This window comes from Hemicordylus capensis, chromosome 9, assembly GCF_027244095.1.
Source record: "Hemicordylus capensis ecotype Gifberg chromosome 9, rHemCap1.1.pri, whole genome shotgun sequence".
In the NCBI taxonomy this organism is placed as follows: domain Eukaryota; kingdom Metazoa; phylum Chordata; class Lepidosauria; order Squamata; family Cordylidae; genus Hemicordylus; species Hemicordylus capensis.
Genome location: NC_069665.1, coordinates 8,306,689 through 8,327,002, shown reverse-complemented (window position 1 = coordinate 8,327,002; position 20,314 = coordinate 8,306,689). Strand labels below are relative to the sequence as shown.

Below are 20,314 nucleotides of genomic sequence, written 5' to 3'. Positions count from 1 at the left end.
GGCTGATGTTTTTTTCTTCCTCCTCTTGTTGATGTTGAAGACTGGGGTTGTTGAAATGGTTTGTGCAAGAAGGGCCCAGCAGCAAAGGCGGCTGTGTTCTTTGTAATTTATTCTCTGTGCAGAGCATTTCTCATTGTCCGCCTGAGTAAAACAGATGTCAACAGAGGGGGATACTGTAGGATGGCAGAGGATGAGTCAGGCAATATGGCCCGCTTTGCCAAGAGGCCTGCAACTTGCAGTGTTCCCGTAGTCCAGACGTTCCCGACAGGGGGTGCTAGTACCTCTGGGAGACTGGAAGGGCTCTCGGGGTACTCGGACCCCTCCTGCCTTCCCATGTTGCAGCCGCACCAATTGCTCCCTGTCTGAGGACTTCTTGCTCCTTCTCGGCGATGTCTCCACTGCAGAAGGAGAGGGAGGAGGGTGAAGAGCACCCCCCTCGGCTCCTGATTGGCTGGCTGCGTGCTGAAGCTCAGCATACTCCTCCCCTCAGCCTGACTGACAGGCTTCAGTAAGTTAGCACTGGGTATTCTCGTGGAAATTAATAGAGCAAGAAACTTGTTTCATTAATTTCAGTGGGCGTACTCAAGAATACCTTCTGCTTGTTAATCAAGCATTTCCCCGCATACCTTTATCAGGCAGCAGCAATATAGAAGATGCTGAAAGGCATCATCTCACACTGCGCGGGAGATGGCAATGGTCAACCCCTCCTGTATTCTACCCAAGACAACCACAGGGCTCTGTGAGTGCCAGGAGTCAAAATCGACTTGATGGCACACTTTACCTTTTTATACATGAATAAGCCAATTAATGGCACAGCGGGGAAGTGACTTGACTAGCAAGCCAGAGGTTGCCAGTTTGAATCCCCACTGGTATGTTTCCCAGACTATGGGAAAGACCTATATCAGGCAGCAGCGATAGAGGAAGATGCTGAAAGGCATCCTCTCACACTGCACGGGAGATGGCAATGGCAAACCCCTCCTGTATTCTACCAAAGACAACCACACACACACACACACATATTATGGGGCACTTCAGCTGAAGGTTTGTGAAAGAAGGTACACTTGTTTAACAAGGTTGGGAACCTGGCATTAGTTAATTCCCAACAATTCTAGCCACAGACACCTCTGATGGCAAACCACTGAGTGTAGACTTCATGAGTTAGACACTGATTTCCATGTGGGTGCACACTGCAGGGAGTCAGGTGATTCTGGAGAGCCAATCCCGTTCCTTCAGCTGGAAAATGTCTCTATAAGATAGTTATTTGAAAGAATCACGTTCACAAGAATTCGTATTTTATTGCCTACCTCTCTTAATGTCGTGCAGAGGTTCCCAGATGTTGAACTACAACTCCCATCACCTCCAGCCATCATTGTGGCCGGGGTTGACAGGCGCTGTAGTCCAACATCTGGGGACCAAAAGTTGGAAACCTTCTGCACTGCATTGAGAGAGGTTTTTGCAATGGCTAACAAATCATGGAGTATTCCGTGTATGACACCTTCTTCATCCTCTAGGATGTTTATATTGGCACTGGTGGCCAGCCGGTGACCAACAGGTTCTAAGATTTGAAGACAATAAGCTGACTCCAGTGTAAATGCCAAAGAGGTTTTATTAGGTAGAGCTGAATAATACCGAAAGAGGATTACAGAACAAAGATATACCATATGGCCTTGCTGCTTATCAGGAACCCCAGAGATGACGGTGGATGAACCCCCTGGAGCCAGCTGGCTGCATAGCACTTTCCCGAGTCTTTAGGTCTTCACCAAGGTTCCAATTATTGTGGTGTCCTGCTGCATTTTTATACTTTTACAGAACTCATAAACAACACCTGGAGATGGTCTGATGGGTTCACCTTCTCAGTGGAGGGACCCAAACACTTGGACAACTGCCAAGGGCATTCTAATTAAGATATTGTTCTTGGAGCATATCTTATCTATCCTCCCTTTTTCAGGTGGTTAGAAGGATGCTTTAAGTAAACCCTACTAATTGGTACGAAAAGGATATATGATACGATACTTACTAATTGGTACGAAAAGGATATATGAAGTCAAAACATAAATACAAGAATGAAAATAAAAATAGGAAGACGAGCATGAAGGCAATTACAAGGTTTTCAGTGAAAAGCAAGATCTGTGGGTTACAAAAGTTTAAGGTTACGCAAGTTCAGAAGGAAACCTTCTATAGGTATGAATATAAGAAGTGTAGAGCATCCTATATGTGCATAGAAAACAAGGGAAGCACAGCACTAAACCTCCTCGCCATACCTTCTCCAGTGATACTACAGTGTTGAGTTTGGTGGCTGATAGTGCAGGCCTTATCCTTTTTTATCTGTTTGGAATCAAAATCCTTAAGATTGTTTTGCACGGTCTTCCAAGTCCTCTGAGCAGACCCAGCTCCAGTGCATCTTGTATGGGCAAGCAGAAAGCCAAATGAATTTAAGAAAAATAAATAAATAAAAGAGGGAGGCTGGTGCACTCTCATTTACTTCTGCCTTTCGAAGCGAACCGACCTCTGAGCCAGAAGAATCAACTCCTTGGAGCTTTTAGAGAGCAGTCCTTTGCGTACGTGAAGGACATGTTTTGAAGCTAGCAGCAATCCAGTAGTAGATGTGCCAGGTGAAAGGGTTCAACCAAATGACGTTATGGGCTGGTTTCCAGCCTTTAAAGACCATGTGAGTGATCGGCTTGTGTTTTTGGCTTAATGGGGTGTAGCATTAGTAGAAACTAATGGCTGCATTTATGTTCTCTCTCTCCCTTTTTAATTGCAGGCTGCAAACAGTTACCTGAGGGATCAGTGGTTTCATTCCTTGCAGTGGAAGGTAGGTTCTTTGTTTGTATTCCTGTAATGATCGTTTAGACATAATCATGGAACTCACTCTTGCCATCTGTCTTTTTTTTTTTTTTTAATGTATTATATTATTTCTTAGGGCTGTGTGAAGCAGCCCATATTTGATTCGGAGGTACTTCAAAGGCAGCCCTGCTCTGATGGTTTGGGCGACCAGCTATTGAGCTGCGAGTGGAAAAGACACTTCAATTCAGAGCCAAAGCATCAGCCATCCAAAGGCACCTGTCTGGGCTTATTAGACAGGCTTCTGTGTAAACTGTGTAAACTCTTTTCATTCTGAGCAGCAGAGCACTGTTTATATTTCAAAAGGACTGCTGGGAGACTGTCTCCCCCCTGCCCCCACCCCCAAACACACATTTGTCTTCTGCAAGTCATCCTGGGAATTGTAGTCTTTTCAGGGACAGCTTCCGTGGCTTCAGGAGACTCTGTCGGCAGAGCTACGTTTGTTTGTTTGTTTGTTTAACACATTTGTATACTGCCCAAAATGCAAGTCTCTGGGCGGTTTACAACAAAACCATAAAAGCAGCAGATAAAAAGATTAAAACATGACAACAATTAAAAAAAAACTATTAAGAACACAATTAAAACAATATCTGATTAAAAGCCTGGGTGAACAATTGTGTCTTGGCGGCCTTTTAAAAAGTTGTAAGAGATGGGGAGGCTCTTATTTCAGCCAGAAGTGTGTTCCAAAGCCTCGGGGCAGCAATGGAGAAGGCCCGTCCCTGAGTAGCCACCAGATGTGCCGGTGGCAACTGCAGACAAACCACTCCAGATGCTCTCAATAGGCGGTGTGGTTCATAGCAAAGAAGACATTCGTTCATTCATTCATTCATTCATTCATTCATTACATTTATATCCCGCTCTTCCTCCGAGGAGCTCAGAGCAGTGTACGTGGTTATTTTTATCCTCTCAACAACCCTGTGAGGTAGGTTTGGCTGAGAGACACATGACTGGCCCAGAGTCACCCAGTGAGTGTCATGGTTGAATGGGGATTTGAACTCGGGTCTTCCCGGGCTTAGTCCAACGCTCTAACCACTACTCCGTGCTCTATCTTCCTTCCTGCACCACTAGGACATCTTCCCGACTGGTGGACTTGCTGGCCTAATCTCTGCTATTTGAAAGCTGTGTCCATCTGTTACAGTTGGCGCTAAAGTAGCCTTTAGCCACAACTGCCATGCCTGAGCAGAGATCACAGCTGCAGCGTCCTTCCTTTTTGTCGTGCCTCTTCCGCATTGACGGCCCTGGCTCTCCCAAGACGTGAAATAATAGCTGCCGAAAAAAGATTTAAAGAGCCTGCAGACAAAACAGCTCAGCACATTGTAAAACTGTTCCTGGGCTGTACAACTTCCCAGAGGGGAGTTGTATACTGAACGACACCTCATAGAAAAAATCTGCAAGTGCTTCACACAGAAAACAAAACGAGAAACTTCCTCTTTGATTAGACAGTTCTTAGAGCTCAGAGAGATGGGTCCAAGGGGGCGTTGGAAAGATGGTCGTCCTGGCAATCCTTGAGACGTGCAACTGCTGGGCTGTGTTCTTTGGTGGGGAGGCTTTGGTAGCATCACAGCCCCTTGGAGAGCCTTAAAATTGTGGCTAAAACTTTTAGTCACTTGGGAGACCCACAGCAGGGCTCTGGTGGGCCACTGTGTGAAACAGGCTGGACTAGCTAGGCTTTGGGCCTGATCCCGCAGGGCTGTTCTTATGCTCTTATGAGACAAACTGCAACAAACAAATTGCCTAGTGCACAGATACACAGCTTCAGGCCTCCTGCAGATGACAACTCCCATTATTCCTGACTGTTGGCCCCAGTGGCTGGGGATGGAAGAGCTGGTCTTATGGTAGCAAGCATGAATTTGTCCCCTTTGCTAAGCAGGCTCCACCCTGGTTTGCATTTCAATGGGAGACTTGATGTATGAGCACTGTAAGAGATTCCCCTCAGGGGATGGAGCTGCTCTGGGAAGAGCATCTAGGGGCTTCCAAGTTCCCTCCCTGGCAGCATCTCCAGATAGGACTGAGAGAGACTCCTGCCTGCAACCTTGGAGAAGCTGCTGCCAGTCTGTGTAGACAATACTGAGCTAGATGGACCAATGGTCTGACTCAGTATTTGGCATCTGTCTATGTTCCTATGATGGGGGGAGTTTTAGTCCCACATCAGGGTCTGGTCTAGTTGTACAGCCCTGGTTTAGTGACATTATCACAGAGTGACACCAAAGGGGAGGATAAAAATGTTAATTGGGAAAGAGGCACCTTTTAAAGTGGTGACTCGCTTAAACTTAGCAAGGGGAGAGCAACTGGCCCTATCCAACCCCAGCACAGCATCCCTCCAGTGGCTGTTGCCAGTGCCTACTTTCTGTTTATCTTTGAACAGGGAGCCCTTTTGAGAACAGGGAACCATGTTCTGATAACTTTGCTTTGAAAACCTTTTTCTTGAAAAGCTGAATATAAATATTTTTAACATTGTATTATTTAAATATATTTTTAATAAACAGCAACAACAACAATAATGAATTAAAAACAAAATCAAAAACAACACAGTACTGAGGGACTTTAAAACACAGGAGTGATAAGCTGGGTTTAGTAAAGGTAAAGTGTGTCGTCAAGTTGATTTTGACCCCTGGCACTTACAGAGCCCTGTGGTTGTCTTTGGTAGAATACAGGAGGGGTTGACCATTGCCTCCACCCGCTCAGTGTGAGATGATGTCTTTCAGCATCTTCCTATATCACTGCTGTCTGATACAGATGTTTTCCATAGTCTGGGAAACATACCTGTGGGGATTCGAACCAGCAACCTTCTGCTTGTTAGTCAAGCATTTCCCCATTGCACCACTTAAGGTGACCTTAGTAAGTGGGCTGTATTCATCTCTGTCTTGGAGGCTGACCTTGCTGTACCTGTGCCTCGGATTTACAGGTCTTCAGTAGTGTGCTACACCTGACAGTCCATGAACCAGCTGGGGTGGTCCGTGCCATCCTGGGGGGACAACACTAGAAATGGAAAAGAGGTGATTAGCATTGCAAGACTTTCAGTTTTCAGTGTGTTCTTGTCCTGACCATCAAGCCTGCGGAGGCCAAATTTCCCAAGCGTGTTTTAAAAGCTTTGCAAACTTTTAAAAACACAACCACCACTTCAAAATGTAATCAGTGTTGTCAGAGAAATGGAAATGGACATTGACAGGAATGTCCTCCAAAGATTACTCCATGGAGAGAGGACAACCATTTGTCCATTGTTAACTTAACCCAGGCCTGCACAACATAAGGCCCGGGGGCCGGATTCGGCCCGCAGGGACTATTTTACTGGCCCCCCAGGTATCCTGCAGCAACACAGAGGCTGGATACTGCCTTATAGCCCCATCCTGTGCATGCTTGCTCAGTAATATGCTCCATGGTGTACCCAGTGAGGCTTACTCCCATGTAAGCATGCCCAGCATTGCAGCCTGAAAGCAACAACAATTTAGGGAGAGGAGAGGACTTAGCATTTGTTTGGGGCTGGCATGCACTCTAGGGGCCCCACTGATTGAGCAGGGACAGGACCTGTTCTCTGGCCACTATCCTTGGTTGAAACTATGGGTCAATTGACAGGGGAAATAGAGCCACAAGTAGCTAATAATATTTAATTATAATGTCATAATGCACTAATAATGTTACTGTGGCCCCTGCACACCAACTTGTGGATGGTTCCGGCCCTCTAGGGCATTTGAGTTGTGCAGCCCTGACTTAACCCTTTCCTCTGTGCAGAACTGACTGCAGTTTTAACTAATTGTTTGCGGGTAGGGCTAAAGAAGAGGTGATAACACAGATGAGCAGTGTTATCACCTATAAGTGCAACAGCGTTATCACCTATTTTCCGTCTTGGGGTGGGGTGGAGGTAAATGTGCTTCATGTGGGTGTCGACTCCTGGCGACCACAGAGCCCTGTAGTTGCCTTTGGTAGAATACAGGAGGGGTTGACCATTGTCGTCTCCCATGCAATATGAGATGATGCCTTTCAGCACCTTCCTATATCACTGCTGCCCAATATAGGTGGTTCCCCTAGTCTGGGAAACACACCAGCGGGGATTGTAACCCGCAACCTCTGGCTTGCTAATCAAGTCATTTCCCCGCTGTGCCATTAGGTGGCTTCTGGGTGGGGGTAGATATTGCCAAAAATCATTCGTCCCCTCAGATGCTACTAATGGCCAAAGTTTATGGGCCTGGCTCGTGGACTAAGTGGTTCAGTAGTATTTGCTGGGGTGGGGGGTGCACCCCGCACTTTCACAAAAAGTGTTTTACTATTTGACAAATTTAGGAAGCCACTGACTTGGCTTTCTGTTTTCATCCCATGTGTGCATGCACGCACACACCCGCTAGCATGCCCAAGGAAGCAAGGATTCCTATGCATAGATGCAAGGACTGAGGAAAGAGACAACTGAAAACCTATGCGGCAACTAAGAAGTTTGCTTGTTTGGCACTCTCCATAGTAACCGGCCACAAAAACCTGGAAGTTTACACATATGGTGAACAACAGACAGACCGACATCATTGTTTAGAGCAGTACTTCTCAAACTTGCAAAGCTGCCACATGATTCCTGTTTGTTTATTTTTGCTCCCTTCCTCCTCTGGTCTCATATCCCTCGAGATGTACAAGGCCGTGAGGAGTCGGCGCCAAAGATGGGGAGTTTCAACTCCTTGATTTTGAAGCGGACTTGCTCCTTTTTGCTTGTGCATGTGCCTTATGGGGCAGATTGGCTCCAAAAGTGAAGAGTTTAAACTCGAATCAGGGAGGAGCATCTGTCGAGATGTCATTCTGTTGCCGCCCAACTGCGCATGTGCAGTTTGTGCGAACAGCCCCTCGGTGCATGGTTTTAATACAGCGTTAAAGTAGCTCTGAAAGCATGCACGGATGAACCACACGTCAGATTGGAAACCCCCACCGCACCCCATGCAATTAGATGGGGCTGTGCTGGGAGAGAGGAAGATGTTGTCCCCATGTCCCTTCCCTACATTTAAAAGGGCCCCGCTGCAGCAGCATCCGAACCATCCCAATGTGATTTTCATGAAGAGCAGCAAAAAAGTAATTTTTCCGAACAAGCCATTGTTGGGAAGTTTAATTCTCCTGCCATACTATATTCTCAAGTAGCAGGAAATGGGACCTTCTGCTTCCCCCCCCCCCCCTAAAACATTTTTTTAGGAGATAGTTGAAAAAATTATAGGGACTTTCCTTGGCTGAAATGAAAGCTAATGTGTTCTGTATCTGGGCATCTTATTAGCAGTGAAGGCTTGTTTTTCTAAAGTCTCTTTTTCTGGGGCTGTAACTTTTCCCCAAAGAGCTTCTGCTTAGCATTGAGTTGTTTACTTTGGAGGATATCTGGCAAGTTGCAGGGATCATGTAACAAATGCAGAGTCCAGGCAGGGCATTTAGCTGAGGGTTTCCAGAGAGCCTCTGAGACAGCCAGCCCTAGAACCACCTCCATGAGGATGATAGATTTTACTCCTGGATGCATCCTATAAGTCTGTGGAATACCCCCAACCTCCATTAAGTGCTGAGCTGCTTTTAAGAGCAGCCAGCAAAAAGACAAGAGGTCTCCTTAAGTCCGGTGCTGAACTGTAAATTCAAAAATCGGTTTGCGGGCATTTTTTCTGGCTATGAAGGACTGATATAGAGCAACAGTAATAGCTTAGCTCAGGCATTCTTGAGCTTGGATCACCAGATATGGTTGGACTGCAACTGATTCAAATCATGATGGCTGGGATTTTGGTAACTCACAACATCTGAGGACTCAAGTTTGAGCATCCCTGGCTTAGCTATTCTGCTTTTGAACGGGGGGTGGGGGGATGTCCTTGCTTCAGTAGCAGACAGACCCCCAGCTTTTCAGCAGTAGGCTGTATTGTGATTTTAAAGGTGACCAATCAAAGCGCCCATTGCTTATTCCTGGAGCAACGATTTTTGACTCTGATCAAGACATCACTTAGTCCGACGTCTGTCAGATCTTTTGCCACACCTGATGCCATGCCGATATGGAATTCACCAAGACGCAGTGCCAAACGTTCAGTCTTTCAACCATCTTTCAACATAAGACCATAGGAAGATCCCTTATACCACCATGGGTTCATCTAGCTTAGTGTTGTCTGCACTGTCTGGCAGCAGCTGTCCAAGGTTGCAGGCAGGAGTCTCTCCCAACCCTACCTGGAGATGCTGCCAAGGATGGAACATGGGACCTTCTGCATGCCAAGCAGATGCACTGCCACTGAACTGGGACCCCATCCCCTGACCCTCGGGGTACCCAAGCTTGTGATCAGTCAGATTGGTTTATTCTTGTCAACTAGCTCAGGGACTACTCAGGGTGCAGATTCCGAACTGGAGCCGTCCAGACACAAAGAACTAGCGGCAGGGGGTTTGGCAGGTCTGTTTTCTCCCCTGCAACCTGGAAAGGGTACGTTCATCCAGTCTGTGGTGAAGCCTTGTGTGAAGCACCTTACGGCATTGTTGCTGTGGTGACGGTTTAAAAATAGGGCTGTTGCGCTGATGAGTTTTGTATTATTTTTTTAAAGCAGCCTTAATGATGACATCAAAGGCCTTTGCAGCTTTTATATCTGGGCGACACGGATCTTCAGAATCCTTGGGCTCAAAGGACCTTGCCTGACATCACTCTCTTGGAAATAGTAATCTGGGTTTTTTCAGATTAAACCAATTTCATCTGAACCCATTTCAGTCTGGTTTTCAGCTAGGTTTTGGGAACTGCAGTTGGTCATTCTGGTGGATGATCTATGCAAGACGGAAAGAATGCAACCCCGTTGGTTCTCCTGTACCACTCTGCGCCTTTTGTTAACATAAGCCATCTGGACCGTCCAGCAAGGATGGATGTGTCCATGGCTCATTCCCCAGGGGTAGTATTCTTGAACTCATTACTGCTCTGAACAACTGCTTAGGTTGATCTTGCATTTTGGCCGGCCCTGAGGATCAGTAATCATTACTGGTGGGTGAACTCCACTGAGCTCTGTTGGAATTGAATGGCATAAACTGAAGCCCAGTTTAGCTTGCTTTAAGATGGAGCCTGATTTGAATAGGACACCATTGCTTTGCCCACAGCCCGAGCTCTGCTGCTGCTAGCCCAGAGCATACTCAGCTGCTGGCCCAGGGGCCACCACTACTAGGAGAAAAGGACAGCAGTGATATACAGGGAGATAAAGTATTTGTATTCATAAACTGAAGAAGGCGGCAGAGTTCAGCTTCCATTCCTGCTTCATTCTTTTGGTCCTAAAAACTAGACCCTCTTCGACTTTTGTGCTTCATATAAAAATGGGGCAGGCATATGATGAAGAACAAATATGGCTGCCCCATGGCACCAAGTTTGGACTGCAAGTAGGTGACTGCACGTTTGTCTGTTCTCCCACATAGGGTGGGTTCACAAGTAGCACTGAACCTGAGGTTCAATGGAGCCTCCAGAGCACCAGGAAGACTAATACTCTCTCTACGTCTGTTTTCAGCAGGGATATGCTGGGATTGGGAAGGTCATATGAACCTACCAAGCACAGCATATTCTGCCCTACTTGGAAGTACAGAACCCATCTGACCCTCACTTCATATCTGGGTTATAGATGTTTCCGTACAGCAAGTAGGGTAGAGTGTGCCAAGACTGATAGGTTTGCATTGCATGGCCTATTTTGGCATATGCTTCCTGAGACCAGAAGTAGGATACGTACTAGGGATGTGCAGAACATTCCAAGCTCAGAACGTTCTCACTTGAAGCGAGCCGTTGCGGATGTTCCGTTCTGAAACGGAACGCCCTTCAAATTAAGGGCTTGTTCTGTCGGAGCAACTGGCTCGACCGGTTGTTCCAGTGGAATTTTCTGGGCATTTCCACAGAACACAAATGCTAAGGCTTTCTTGCTAAAACCATGGGGTCTGCTGCATGCTCAATCTGTTAATGTTTTCATAGATAGATAGGTACAGTAGGTAGGTAGAAAGGTAGTTAGATAGATAGATAGACAGATAGATAGATAGAGATTTAATCCTTACATAGTCAACGCCCAGAGATGAAAGTTTGGGCGGTATAGAAGTTTAATTAAATAAATAAATAAATAAATAAATAAATAAATAAATAAATAAATTAAACTGAACCTCTGAACACTTGCAGTCTCTGGAACTTTCTCTAAGGCTTCAGCTTTACATGCATTTTCTTGGAAATAAGCTCTCAGTGGAAGTCAGCTCAGTGACACCCAGTTCTGAACAAACACAATAGGATTGGAGTGCAAGGACAGAAGGCTTGTCATTGAACTGCAGGGTGTTGACTGTTTACTTGCATGTTTCATTTTGAAAGAAGGTGATGTTTACAGATGTGGTGCTCTTTGCCGCTCTTTCTGATTTGCGAGAGTTGATGCTAACCCTGTTCTGTTTTACTCTGATGGATGTTACCACTTTCTTGAGAATATAAACAAGCCTTACCTCATGGAAAACTTTTTTTTTCTTGGAGAGGAGTCCACTTGCATTACATCTTATGAATCATGCTGCATACACCATTTGCCTGCAAACAAGTGTTGTAAACAGTTTTTCTGTTGTAATGCCAAATGAGGGGAAGGCAGTCAGATGTAACTGTACAAGAAAGATGTATCAACAAGCTGTTTTCCACATTTTCCCAAAGCATGCATGTTCTTCAGGGCGAATGACTCCATTAAATTAAGAAATTAATATTTTGATGGGATTCAGTTTCCTTGGGCTTACCCCAAAGTAAATGGACTTGTTGAACAGTACATAAGAAATTGCCGTATACCGAGTCAGACCTTGGTCCGTCTAGCTCAGTATTGTACAGTTTATTGCCACAAGAAGTGATGATGGCCCTTAACTTAGTCATGACTAAGGCCCATTGAAATTGACTTAGTTGTGACGATCTTCTCTGGTTGAGTTCAATGATACTTCCTCATGACCAGCCATGAAATGACTAACAAAACTGCCCACTGTTTGCAGCACAAAACATTTGAGGTTGTAATTAAGCAATACAACACATAATGAAAAGCAGAGGGATAAGGCTACATCAAAGGGTTACCCGTAACCTTTTGTTTTGCATTCAAAAAAACTTTAAAACAACTTTATTAGAAGTTAGAATTAGGCAAAGCCATAGCGGATATCATGATTTCTTGTTCATACCAAATTAAAAAAAAATCTTCTAGTGCCCCAAAGATTTATTGTGAAGATTCATAAACTTCCATCAGCCAGAGTTTCGGCCATGATAAATCTGTCTAGTCTTGAAGGTGCTTTCAGCTTTTGCAGTAATGGATTCACACGACCACCCCTATGCAGAGTTGGTTTATAATTCTCTCGGGCTGGCTCTGGGTAGGGCACCATCTCTCAGCCCAAGCTGCCTCAATTCCGAGGTGAAAACATGGCTCTCAAGGACTGCCAGGAAAAGGGAAGATACAGCAAAGACGATCAGTCCCACCACAATGTCTGCTCCTAACCTCAGCAACCAAGTGGCTGCTATTAAAGCGCCAGGACTGCTCTGGAAAACAAGAGGAGGGAAGCTTGGTCTGTTATCCCGGCCACTTGGAAATGCCAGTAAATAGAACCTGTGCTTTGCTGCTCTGCATCTGCAATGCCTTTTGCTAGCAAGATGTGCAGCGCTAAATTCCTTGGGGTGGAAGCGGTGTCCTGAAAAATGACGCTTCCCAGTGGAAAACCCTAAAATGCACTGCATCGTTTGCTTCCAGTGGCCTGGCCGCCAGCCAGCTCTCTCCCGCCCCCTCCTTTGCCAGCACGATTCCTTTTTAAGCTGCCTGCATGGCTCGCATCTGCATTGGGAAGAAGCCGAGCATCCCTGAGGGTCTTGCAGCAGGCGCTGCTTTTCTGAAACAAACACACGTTTCTCAGGCTGGCTGACGACACCGCTGATGTCAGTGCACTGGGGAGAGAAGTCCGTTTTCACAGCCATTTATGGCGAAGCTAGGCTAACCCACCCACCCTCCCCCCCGGAAAAAAAACACCTTTTGCCAAGGAAGGGGGAGCGAAATCGGTAGGTAAACAGATTCCGTTGTTGTCCTGGGTTTTGTTTTCCAGCGCTCTGGGAAGATTGTGTGGGGAAGGCGGGGAGGAGGAAGAAGAAGGACCACTGGCAGAAGGTGGAGAAGAATAAAAGCAGAAGGAATCAGGAGCGACAAGCCATCCTTTCAAATCTGATTTGGAAAGTGTAATTGTGTTGAATGCTGCTCAGCGGTGAAATGGTCCCGGCTAAATGGGAAATTGATTTGTAAAGGATCCCCCTTAGGAGATGGACGTTCAATTATTGGCTAATCAGGTGCTGAGTTTTGAAGATAGCTGGAACTCGTCAAAGGAGGCGTCTCTGCCTGAAACATCTCTGGGTCTGGGGGGAGCGTCTGAGTTCAATGGACCCGGGGAAAGATGGCTAGTGGGATCGGCGCATTTATTTTTCAGCCTGGTGGTTGAGGCAGGAGGAGGGTTACCTGGGCAACAAGCAAATTGGGCCTGATTTCTCTGCAACCGGGGATGCGCTGTAACTCTGCCGTTTCCCCAGGCTCTCCTTTTGAATAGCAGGTCAGAGTCCAAGGAGATAAGGAAGGTCCTCTTCTCCAGAGGTGACCTCTGCTTTGACGGGGTTAACAAGCAGTCGGACCTAGAAGGCTGCGAATGAACACAAGTGACTCGGAGATCTATAATCCGGAATTGAGAAGTCGAGTATTGTTTTAAAATGATTTGGCGGCGTCCATCCTCCCCGGTGGTTGCTAGGACACGGCAAATACATTCCCAGGAGTGCAGGGTTTGGTTTTAAAAATACTGGGTGGGGCTTAGAGCAGGCCTGTGTCAGGGAGAGCGTTTGGAGACCCCGGCCTCTGCAGAGGGGCGCTGGGAGGAAATGTGACAGGAAACCAAAGTTTCAGTCCTTGCTACTTGAACAGGATATGATTTTACTGGGCAGAGCAGGGAAATCTGGGGCAGGTTGGAAATCCTCGTTCCCACCAGGGTAACCTAGAATCAGATGGGGAGCACATTGAGGACTGCTAAGCAACTCCTCTCCTTCACCCGGGTCAGAGCAGGGTATTGGCTAGGCTGTTGGACTTGAGATCTGGATTCAGATTCAGCCGTGAAGTTCAAAGGGTGGACCAGTGACAGTCTCTCAGCCTAACCTGTCATCTAAATCTGCCGATACCAGAGAGGCCGGTCATGTCCTGAACTGGTACACAGGAACATAGGCAGCTGCCATATACTGAGTCAGACCATTGGTCCATCTAGCTCAGTATTGTCTACCCAGACTGGCAACGGCTTCTCCAAGGTTGCAGGTACAAATCTCTCTCAGCCCTATCTTGGAGATGCTGCCAGGGAACAAACTTGGAACCTAGATGCTCTTCCCAGAGCGGCTCCATCCCCTGAGGGGAATATCTTACAGTGTTCACACATCAAGTCTCCCATTCAAATGCAACCAGGGCAGACCCTGCTTAGCAAAGGGGACAATGCATGCTTGCTACCACAAGACCAGCTCTCCTCCCTGATGTCTGGAGGCAGGGTCTAGGAGAGGCCCTTCATCTTTGAAATCCCTTCCCAGAAGTGCTTCCTCGTCTCCAGCTTTGAAAAGAATCTAAAAACCTTTCTTTATTAAAGAAGCACTTTAAAATTGGTTTAACTGGGTCTCCAGTCGTAATTCAGTTGTTATTTTCATTGTTAATTATTACTACTAGTTCAGTTCAGTTGTGTTTATTTACGGCCGCTGACCTGAAAAATACAGTATATACATACAACTCAAACGGAAACAATAAACTAATCCTGGTATTCGTGAAACTGATAGAATCTAACTATGCAGATACACTCTTACTTCGAATTCTAATGGCAACCAGACAAAACTTAGCAACTGCATAAGTCATTTGGTCATTGCTATCAGATAAGAGATGGCTAACACAGAATTCATCTGGGCAGCCAGGGTAATTTGCTGGGAGGGATACTATTAATTCATAACGAATGTCCCTGTAGAAACTACAGTATAACAGCAGTTGGGATAATGTCTACACACTTACTATCTTGGCCGAAGGGCCGAGAAGCAATACTGCTTTTCTAGAAATAGTTCACAAAGTGATTTACCTAGAAAAAGAAATAAGAAAAGGGTAATTCCCTGTCTTCAAAGGGCTCACAATTTTACAAAGTTATTTCAGTTTCTCTGCTGTGTTATCTTGCCATTTTGCATCTTTAACATTTGTTTTGTTATTATTTATTCTATTACGATTTTATTGTTTTGTTGTTGTTTCGTTGTAAGCAGCCCTGAGCTGGAGTGTTCTGGAGAGGTGAAATAGAAATATTTTACATACATACATACATACCGAAATAGTCTACCTTGCAGGGTTGTTGTGTGGATAAAATTGGATAGGCCCATATATAAGTAGGGGCCCCGCCTGCCACAGTGCTCCTTATGAGATGGTGTTCTTTATTTATTATTTATTTATTTAGTAGATTTGTACACCGCCCCAAACTTTTGTCTCTGGGCGGTTAACAATAGCATAAACCAAGTTAAAAAACATATACAGAAACTAAAAACAATTTAACGATTTAAGAATAAACCAAAAATTAAAACCTAAAAATTTAGGAAGCTGAGAAAGCTTGGGCGAAAAGATGGGTTCTTGTTGTTGCTTTCCTTGTGGTTTTTGCTGGAGACTCTTTTGGCAGTAGCAGAGAAATCCTGCACTGCTCCAAATGCCGTTAGAAATTAAATTTGAAAAACCGAAAAGCAAGCCCTTCTGCTGTAATGAGAAAAATATGGGACTGCCGTTGTTGATGGGAGCGGGACCAGAGCCAGGATCGGAAAAGAGGGAACGTTTGCCAAAAGGAAATGGAAGTAGGAGTGAAAGGTTTTAGGGGACGTCTCTCATTTCCGTTTCTAATGTCTCCTTTCTGGGACAGGCCTGGTGATGTCAGTTATTGCATTTGTCCATACAAAGTGCAACTGCAGCTACGGTTGGTCTCTCTTGCCAGGAGGAGAGTGTTGGTGGTCCCCAAACAGAGGGCCCTGGGAAGATCAGCGGAGAAGTTAGGTTTGGGGGCCTCACACACTGGAAAGTTGCATGCCAAATGAAGATGCTAACGTAATATCAGTGCCTTCCTTAACTTGCTTAAAGCGAGGATATTGTGTCGTGCTCTTGCTTTGGACTTGCAGTTAAAAATTACAGTTCTTCTCCGTAGTCTCTATGCATCAGACTTGGGTTATGTGTCTGCACGGTTTGAAATGTTCTAGAACTATACCTAATATTGGGCGGGGGGGAGAGCGGGGAAATGTCTCCCCTTGGAGGGTAGCACGACTCCTTACCACAGTAAGTCGCCGCAAGGAATCCCCTCTGAGCTGTACCTAATCAAGAGAAGTTACACTGTCATTTCTCTCAGTTGTTTCCTTCAGTTTCTCTGTTCCTTTAGTAGTTAGAACAGGTGTACCTTGTTATCCGCAGGGGTTCAGTTACTGCAGTTTACAGCGGATAACAAGGTATTGAGTCAATAGGACTGGGGGGGGTAAGTTCCTAGAGCTGTGGAAAATAGGCAAAAAGTGAAAAGGGGCCCTAGAAATTGAGAAATGAGAAATTGAGAAATGCCCTATCGTGCTCCGTAGGTCTCCAGGCATCCAGCAGTGCTCACCAAAGGTCACAAATGCGGGGGCGGGGGGTCACATTATTTTATGCTTTTTAAAAACACAAATGAACCACAAAACGGCAGCTCTTCCTAAAATAGCCGATGGAAATGACCTCCGAAGTCATTTCCGGATGACCCGAACCTGCATATATGCAGAATTAACGCTTTGTTGAACCCCTTACCCCCCGCATATGCCGAGGTCAGGTATCAATTACTCGACTACGGATATGCAAGCCTGCGGATGTTGGATCAGCGCATAACGAGGTTTGCCTGTATCTCTGTCTTACTTTTGTGTTTTCATTTTCTTTGGTCCCCCCCGCCCTCCACCTCTGCCCTCCTGATAAGGGATGCTTTATGACCGCAGCCATTAAAGCCATTTTCAGATGTTGTGTAGACTGTCTCACTAAGATCCCAGCATCGGACAGGCATCCTAAGTGCCTCAGACTTGTGCACCATTTGCCTCAGCTTCACTCAACGAGCAAGATGCCGCAGGGCTTCCAGGCGTTCCTCGGGGAATGAGCCCTCTGAGCGAGCCTCGCCATTGCAGGCACTATCCCTGTAATCGCCTCCGATACTTTGGCGAGGGCTGGTTTTGCCACCATGCCCTTGGACCTGGGCTCTCTCCCCTTGCCCACAGATCCATTGCCTCTGCCATGGTGGCATCAGGTACACCCTCAGGACCAGCACCCCCGGCTCCAAAACCAGGGCAGCCCTTCCAGCTCCAGCTATATAAAGAGCACAGCAGCGCCTTCCAAGCCGATACCGGCCTCGCCTCGGATCCCAACGGCAACAGCAGAACCGTCCTCGAGTCTTCCAAGGCCACCACAGGCCCCGTCCTCAGCACCACCCTTGGCTACTGCCGCTCCACCACCTTTGGTTCCTATCCCGTCGAACTCTTTCCCCGGCTTGGGGAAAAGCCTCCACCACACCCTTGGGCCAGGCATAGAAAAACAACAACCGCAAAGTAAGCTGTGGCAGAAAATTTAACTGAAATCCGCTCCACAAGCAGCTCCACAGACAACTTCGGCAGCACCAGCGCGGCCCATTGCAGGAACTCAAAAAGTTTTCAAGAAAAAGTGGTCGCTTCCCGTAGAAAAGGACAGTCCTATCTCGGGTGAACAACATACGAGGAGGAGGAGGAGGAGTACTTGCCTCCAGCACCAGATGCCCCGCTGGCTAAACTGCGCTCGTCAGATCCATGCCTTGCAAGACCATCTCCTGCTTATTCTGTCAAGGCAACCCGCTTGCTACAGATCCACCCTATGCACCTCCGGTTGAATCTTTGGCCACTTCAGAGGAGCAGAAGCACATTTCCGCGCCCGATTCTCTAGAATCACCAGATTGCTTCAGCGACTCCCCTGATAGCTCGCCGTTATGCCCGCATTTGGCGGGTGCAGTAGATCCACTATTAGACACAGCACATACCCATACAGAGACTTTCAGAAACACTATTCACCGGATGCCAGAAACCCTTACTCCTTGCAGGATTATGCCCGGGAAGAGTACTATAGACATAGACCGCGACATGGGCCATGCTATGGATTTTTTGCTCCCGAACCTCGCTTTCTAGCATATAACTGTCACTGTTATGCCTGTCGGGATGGGCTGGTTTGCCACAGGGTGCTGCAGGTCAAGATCCCTCACTCATTCAAGATCTCCCAGGAATTCTTCACGAGGATGCTTTCTGCGTCATAACCACCAAACCAGGCAACTCACTTGCTTCCCTGTGAAACCTCCCCTCCTGGACCCAAGTGGTTCCTGCTGCTCTTCTGTCATCGGGGGAAAGCCATTGAATAGCCTAAAGAACCACCCGCTACGGAGACCACCCTCTTGCAGGTGGAGTAGTCAGAATTGGAGGCTCTGGACCAGCCTATAGAATCTTCTGGTCCTCCAAAGACAAATGCTGTGGAAGACGACGCTAGGGAGGCGACGGCTACGGAGACCAACCAGATGAGGCTCCATTGGAGGAGTTCAAGTTCTACACAGAATAGCTCCTTCGCATGGCTTCATTACTTGGGCTGGAAATCTAAAGACAGTCTTCTGAGTTAGAGGACCCAATTTTTGGCTTAATTCAGTCTGAGACACAAAGCATCGTGGCTCTTCTGTTGGTGCCCACACTAACTCAGATTGTCAAGGCAGCATGGGAGAAGCCAATCTCCTTTCCTCCGACGTTAAAGGAGCTAGAAAACACGTACGAGATACAACAAAAAGACACGCAATATCTCTCTAGATATACCTTGCTGGTTCACAGGGTTAGGAAGGGGGACCATATGAAGCTGCCATGTACTGAGTCAGATGCCAGGCCATTGGTCCATCTAGCTCAGTACTGTCTTCACAGACTGGCAGCGGTTTCTCCAAGGTTGCAGGCAGGAGTCTCTCTCAGACCTGGGAGTTTGGATGACCCAGCAAACCATGACTGGTTGGGTCATGAACGCAACCCAGAGTTTGGAGAGGAGAGCTGGTCTTGTGGTAGTGAGCATGCATTGTCCCCTTTGCTAAGCAGGCTCTGCCTTGGTTTGCATTTGAATGGGTGACTAAAGGAAAGGAAAGATTGTGCCGTCGGGTCGGTGTCGACTCCTGGCGACCACAAAGCCATGTGGTTTTCTTGGTGGAATACAGGAAAGGTTTACCATTGCCATCTCCCACGCAGTATGAGATGATGCCTTTCAGCACCTTCCTATATCACTACTGCCTGATATAGGAAGTTTCCATAGTCTGGGAAATATACCAGCGGGGGTTCGAACCAGCAACCTCTAGCTCCCTAGGCAAGTTACTTCCTCGCTGCACCATTAGGTGGCATCATGGGTGACCACATCGTGCTATAAGACATTCCCCTTAGGGGATGAGGCAATAGCTTAGTAGTAGAGCATCTGCTTTGCATGCAGAAAGTCCCAGGTTCAATCCCTGGCACCTGCAAGTACGGCCTATAAGGTTGGAGGTCTGCTGCCAGTCAGTATAGACCAGGGATTCTCAGCGTTGGGTCCCCGGGTGTTATTGGACTTCAACTCCCATAATTCCCAGCCCCAGTGGTCTTTGGTTGGGGATTATGGGAGTTGAAGTCCATTAACATCTGGGGACCCAACGTTGAGAATCCCTATAGACAATAGTGAGCTAGATGGACCAATAGTCTAGCTCAGTGTAAGGTTGCTTCCTGTGTTTCCCAAGCCTTGGAGTACCCCACTTTGTTTATCCCCTCTGCTTATATGCTTCCAACATCCCGATTAGTTTAACAACAGCGCTGTGTGTCATCCAAACCCAGAGCGATTGTTTAACTATGGGCCAAGCTGTTATTCAACTTTGTTTTATAAACCACAGCTCAACGGCAGCTCCGGGCCTGGATGACGCACAGGGCAGGACACCCGGATGTCTGCTGTGCACCAGAGCGGAGGAGGTGAGAAAGAAAGGGAGCTCCGAAGTCTATGGGTTGCGTTCATGTCTCGACAATCCATACTTGGTTGAATGAGCCCACCCTGACCATCATAGTGTCGGCATTTTTCTAGGCAGTCAACAGGACTCCACAGGGAGCCAGAATGCATGGAGGCTCAACCACAGAACCCCTGCAGTCATGAATGAAGACTCTCTAAGCATTTGTTGCTTTCATTTCCGAAACCCAGCGGTGGCTGGTAGAAACTGGCGGAGTATAGCTTTAACTCCTGGTAGAAATTCCCACCACTACAGTCCGGCATCCTGCACAGCCAATGAGCTGCAAACCCCACTCCCATCGCATGTGTCTGATGCGCATGCACAGTGAGAACTGGTCTTGTGGTCGCAAGCATGACTTGTCCCCTTAGCTAAACATGGTCCACCCTGGTTGCATTTGGATGGGAGACTTGATGTGTGAGCACTGCAAGATATTCCCCTCAGGGGATGGAGCCGCTCTGGGAAGAGC

At 46.9% G+C, this 20,314-nt stretch overlaps 1 protein-coding gene across 3 annotated transcripts in view; it reads left to right on the top strand.

Moving 5' to 3' along the window:
• CMIP (c-Maf inducing protein) overlaps nucleotides 1–20,314 on the top strand; it is a 181,251-nt gene that overhangs the window by 99,335 nt on the left and 61,602 nt on the right. For 2 of the 3 annotated variants that reach the window (XM_053271156.1, XM_053271157.1), the window contains exon 3: nucleotides 2,765–2,815. In XM_053271156.1, coding sequence (XP_053127131.1) covers nucleotides 2,765–2,815 — 51 coding nt within the window. Of the gene's footprint in view, nucleotides 1–2,764; nucleotides 2,816–12,589; nucleotides 12,821–20,314 lie in introns of those variants that run through there. The other variant, XM_053271158.1, reaches the window with a different exon arrangement.